Raw genomic sequence first — 6,091 nt, forward strand, 5'->3', positions numbered from 1 at the left:
CATTGTTTTCTGTTGTTTAATTAGCACTATTTTGTACTAGTTAGTAATTAGTGTTTCAATTAGTGATTAATTGTTTGCACTCTATATCAGCAGTCATATACTAATTATACTAAGGATACAAGAACTTTTAGTTGATGTTGTATCTAGTATGCTAGATACATTACTGATGAAGAAAGAAATAATACTCAAGGGAATGACATGTGGTCTGAGATGAGAAAACATTACTGATGAAGAAAGAAATAATACTCAAGGGAATGACATGTGGTCTGAGATGGGAAAACATTACTGATGAAGAAAGAAATAATACTCAAGGGAATGACATAATAATAATAATAATAATAATACACGACCACATCAGCTATGCTGTATATAACTTATCATGTATAAATAAATATTATTATTATTATTATTATTATTATCATAATCATCTTCTAATCCTATAAAGATAACAAGCACTTATAACAAGTTGAAAGTTATATTTGCACTTTTGCACTTATGCCTCTGGTCTGTGGAATTTGTTCCACATTGGCCATTAATATCAAAATATACACAAAAACAATCAGATTTGAACATCTTTAATAAATCTTGCTATAATGATGAATATAATTTGTTCACTTTAGATACTGACACTGATATTCTCTGTGGACCTGTTTTTTTCCATCTGGTCAATATGGAACTATATTTCATTTACATATTTTCGCCTCCATTCAATTACTCTTTCAAAGATTAAGGAACGGCTCACCTTAACACAAGGATATAATCATCACAAAAAGAAAAAAGACACAAATGTACAAATTAGTGTTTTGTAGTTTTTATTGTAATATATATTTTCATATTTCAGTGTTTATTCCAAAAACACCGACTAAGAAAATAAAAAATTGGTCGTAAAATTGAAATACTGTCAAATGGACTTATCAGTGCATGAGATTTTTTATTTCTATCCCCATATCTTTACAATTTAATTAAAATTGAACTAATCTGATGTTCTGTTAATCAAAAGCTTATGTTTATGCCACATTTGAGTTCCAGATACATTATTACTGTAAAAACCTATTATTGGACATTTTTTAACTTGAAATATTTGTCGAACAGGATTTGTGCAAAAGCATTTACGGTCAATAGTTTGGTGATATCAAAAAATTAAAAATGTCCATTACTTGACATAAATTTATGCTTAAGCCTTATATAAAAAACGGTACTGTTGGGCATAAGTTTATTTTTATAACAAATCTAAAAGAAACATATAATGGACATAAATTTATGTCCATAAAAAAACTTTCAAACATGTCCTTGGTGCGTTCAAATTTTTACCGGACATAAATTTATGCCCACTGAGAAACTTTCAACCATGACATAAATTTATGCCCATTTCCAAAGTCCGTACGAATTTTTACCGGACATAAATTTATGCCCACTGAGAAACTTTCAACCATGACATAAGTGCGTAAAATTATTGCTGGACATAAATTTATGGCCACTCCAAAATTTTCAAACATTTCCAAAGTCCGTACGCTCTTCATTATGAATCAACTATATAATATTTTAAAGACCACAATAGTAGAAAACAATGGTGTGCTCCGTTGTTCATAAGTCAATTGTGTTTTCAAATGAATAGTGCGAAACAGCTTACGAATGTAGATTGAAACTTTCTCAATCCTTTAACTCATTCAACCTAATTTTCCTCATATACCCTCTTCAATTCTCTTTTGGTCGCCTCCCTGAGCTTCTTTTGTGGCGTTAACTCGAAGTCGAAGAGGAGGACACAAGATTTCTGGACAACTTCTCTCCATATGACCATATTTCGTCCACGTCGTACTTTGTGGGGCTTCCATGATGTTGACCAGCTTCCAATGTACCACTCCACCTCTATTGTATCTGAGGTGCTGAGTGACACAACTTCGGCTATCTGTGGCCTCTCTTTATATGTGTCGACGTCGAGGGCGACGAGCATACCTACTTTAAGTGCATCTACATTTTCATCTCTGATAATTTCGCGCTGTTTGTGTCCAGGTGGTCGGTAGGGTCCTGTGTAAGCCTGTGTGAAGAAATCATAAAATGAATCACAGAAGCAAGAGACTTTTGATGAAATAACGCCATGCTCAAGTTCTCTTTTTTTTAAACTTTGTTCTTTTCAAACGTTAGTGCTGCGAAATATTGGTCTTCCTGTAGTGGAATAGTGTCGATGTCTCCTAGCAATAATGAACGTACACGCAGCTTCACATTACATACCGGAATCAGCCCTTCTCCGTTCAGGAGCGATTCACTTTCACGAAGTACTTCCCGGAGGTCGGGCGCTTCATTTTCACTTGGTCTTTTTCTGGCAACAAGTTCATCAAGTAGCCAGCCATTGTCTGATGGAGGCATGTACCTCACTTCTTTGTTATGATGCTTATCTATGTTTATATATAAAAAAAAGAAACGATTTTAATAATGTGATCTTCCACTTAATCAATAAATGTTGAATATCATACCACAGTACGTAGCTTGCTCCTTGTCTTGGTAGTAGTCAGCAAGGGCTTCCTCACCAGCCAAAAACCCGTCCCACACCTTCTCCTCCTCGGCATTTAACACCCCTCCATCAACACATTTTTTCACCATCCCGCGTAGGCGATCAATGTCCACAGTGTCATAACTAGGAACGATAGTCTCAGGTTCACTTGTTGGTTCTTGCTTCAATATTTCTAATGGTGGCCACTTTAATGGATCCCATTCGCCTGAAATTGAAATTGTACGAAAACTGTAAGACTGAACCTGCCCTTACAGCAGAACGATCACTCACACTGGAACTTTAATAAGCTGAGTTCAATCATTAGGACTTATTTGTGTTAAAATGTAAGCTAAACTCAAAATAATAATAGGAGATTTTTTCCCGGAGCTGTTTATGGAATGAAATATGAGGATAATTTCAAGTTGTAACCGCACACATTTGAGAATGTAAAGGACTCGTCTAAGAATAAAAAATACAACTGTACTATTTGACCTTCGAATTGACTAAGTCGACTCAGTCATAAATTTTTAAAATCAAATTAGTTCTTACTCTGACACCAAGCTTTAAAGTCTGTTAAACATTTTCCTCTTTCATCAAGATAGAAGCGGAATTGATGGAAGGGCCTCAGGTAGTGGACTGCCCAACTGTAGGGCTTTAGCCATTCTCTAATGGCGTACAGGTGTTGTAGTTGTGCAACTTGGGGCCTTGCTCCTGCTTGGGTGACATCTCCTTGTGCCTGTTTATAGCATGAGCCAATCAATCGCCTTAGATCTGTTGGAGTCAAGCATCCAGACCTAGCTATCGCCACAGATAACCGCGAAAACATTTGGTCTACATCCACGTGCGTATGACCCTTCGGTAGGAATGATACTGTTATCTGATGAGATACATACAAATTTTGATATTAACAGATCTTTAAATGATTGACAAATTATTATTAACATTGTCAATACAACACGCAATGTATCTTTCGAATTAATACTCCGATTGCTCTAACTGATAATGATGAAAGTACAAAGTTTCCAGCAGGTGCATGTAGAATTAAAATTGACGAGGATGGGAATTTGAATTTTTCTTTGCAAAGAAATGTATGTTAAAATTGCATACCATGGACGAGGAGCCTGGTTTTTGTGCTAAACACATACATTTCTTTGTATAAAGACACCAGGATAAGTCGTATATGTGACAAATCCAGTTAAAAAAGTTTTAATTCACATAAATCAATTGAAGGGCTGAGTTTGAAAACAGCGTGAATGACGATTCGGATTTGAATGACAATTTTTGACTTCGAGTCAATCAAGCATGTTTCATAACCAAGTTTTCCTAGTTTCTTTTTTCCAGTAAATTAATTCGAAATATTCACACGCACCTAATCGTTACATACACACTTTTCCAAGTCGGCCCTTCATTTATGTCGTTATGTAGTTTAGCGTTTTTTACCACTTCCAAAGGTTTGTTTTAATATTTACCTCCTTAAACACCTTTCGCTCAATCAAGTATGCCAGCAATGCAAAAACATACTGGTTCTTATTTTCGCGGCATGTATTATCCATCTGTATATAAACCGTATCAGGTAATCGATCTCTGTGCATCCAGAAAACCTACGTTATAATAAAAATTCGTAGTTCATACATAGCAAAACTTGATGATGATGATGATGATGATGATGATGATGATGATGATGATGATGATGATGATGTTGATGATGATGATGATGATGATGACAATAATGGTTATGAAGTTAATGATAATGGTGGTAGCAATGACGACGATTTTTTACCTGAAGTAAGATGTTGGCGGTCAAATTAGAATCATGTGCGTGTTGTTGGTGGTCGAGAAACACAATTGGGTTTCGGCCATGAACCATCACCCCAACAACGTGCACTTTCAATCTCCAAGCCGTACTCAATAGGCTGTATCGTAAGGTGGAGAAAGGCAGTTCCGTTTTATTTTGATCCATTCCATCTATTGCGATGGAGAAGTATTTATTTGGTTGGTGATGTCCTAAAATCCCACGGCTTAGGTAAAGTTGTCTCTCTAGTCTGCAAACATAAAATTAAAATTGTCACTTATTTTGTTAAAAAGACAAGGAGACCACTTTTGATTCACAGTTGACTCTCAGCTGCTCTCAGGGTAGAAAGATGAAGGCTTACGTTTAAACATCACTCTGACTATCTAGCCTGTCAACGTCAATGTTAGCCCCTTTCTTTTTGACCCAACTCCTCTAAAACTTATTCTATTATCTTTTAAAGTTTAGTGTTTTCATCAATATATCATGCCTGTATGGTAACTGATAAGCCTCGGATGTTCTAGAACAAATTATTGTACCTCACAAATTCATGGTGCCCCGTTCTCTTAATTAGTATAGTTTGTTGCTTCTCGGGATCTAGTGTCTCTCTCAGATCGGCCTTGATCTTACTGCAATCATCGCACTTGCTGAATCGGTTTTCCTTCAAAATAAAAATATAACAAAGCAGAGTCAATATAACTGAATGCAACTACACAAAAAAAGAAAGAACTAAACAGAACAAAAAATAGATAAAACCTCAAACAAAATAAATGAATAAGGCAAATGAAATAACATCATACAATGACATAAAACAAAGCAAAAAACGGGATAGCTTTTCGTTTTGTTATAATAAAAACGTTAACAATGTGCCTGAAATTGAAATTTCTGCAATTACCCGAAACTTACAATACAACTTAACATGCCATGCAAAATAATTAAGTAATTATAGTAAGACTTTAGTTTACCTTTGGAATTTTAATATTTGGGAAATACTTTGTCCAAAGATTGTTGAATGTTGTCTTGGTGCAACAAGGCTGTCCCTGGGATGCCAACATCAACTCCATTTCCTCGTAAATGTCATATTTCCTTATGTTTGAGGGGAGATGCATAACATTTCCGTTGGGTATGTGCTCGCACATTTGTTCGAAATATGATTTTAAATAATTGAGTGCCAACTCACTGGACAATGACAGCCTTAAGGCCCCTGTGTTTCCATGAATTCCACTTCGTCGATTTTCATCAAGGAACTGCTTTTTCAGTTGAAAAAACTTTCGCCTTGTAATTCCTAAGACATTCAGCCAACAGTTGATACAAACTTTGACGCCACATATAGAATGAACGAAATTATCTTCTTCTTCTTTCGGCCGATTGGAGCTCAACCAGTCCAAAATATATTGTCGTTGCTTGGCGTGACGCCCAAAATTCCTAATAAACGCATGTCGTGTTTCCGTGATTTGAGACAGAGAAAATTTTTTGATGCAGTTATTTTTGCAGCAGTATTTGGTCATCACTTCCTCGGGGCTCACAATAGTTGAACGCTTCAAACCTAAAAAAAAAAACAGCAAGAAATCGGACCTTAAAAAATAGCCAGTAAATCATGAACAAGTCAAAGATAAGCGGCCGATCACTGATTTTAGTATTAAAGCTATAACGACACTGTCCATTCCAACAAATCATAATTTCGTCATTCTAGATATATTTTGAAACATGAAATAGATTTTACATAACCCAAAAAATGATTTTTTGCCACCTGATCATTTCAAATTTCAGGCTGGGAAATTTCTACTTTTCAAGGCTTTAAAACGTTTGAAAAA

At 35.4% G+C, this 6,091-nt stretch overlaps 1 protein-coding gene across 1 annotated transcript; it reads right to left on the minus strand.

Moving 5' to 3' along the window:
• Positions 1–1,094: 1,094 nt before the first annotated feature.
• LOC148913132 (uncharacterized) lies at positions 1,095–5,818 on the minus strand. Its single transcript, XM_089026242.1, has 8 exons — positions 5,243–5,818; positions 4,817–4,938; positions 4,269–4,530; positions 3,958–4,089; positions 3,038–3,365; positions 2,472–2,714; positions 2,230–2,393; positions 1,095–2,035 (listed from the first exon to the last, which is right to left on the minus strand). Exons 1-8 carry the CDS (start codon positions 5,783–5,785, stop codon positions 1,673–1,675), a joined length of 2,157 nt encoding a protein of 718 aa, XP_088882368.1. The 5' UTR covers positions 5,786–5,818; the 3' UTR covers positions 1,095–1,672.
• Between the last annotated feature and the right edge of the window lie 273 nt (positions 5,819–6,091).

This window comes from Actinia tenebrosa, unplaced genomic scaffold (assembly GCF_029948245.1).
Source record: "Actinia tenebrosa isolate PJP-AT-01 unplaced genomic scaffold, QUT_ActTen_1.0 PGA_scaffold10__47_contigs__length_13832649, whole genome shotgun sequence".
Taxonomy (NCBI): domain Eukaryota; kingdom Metazoa; phylum Cnidaria; class Anthozoa; order Actiniaria; family Actiniidae; genus Actinia; species Actinia tenebrosa.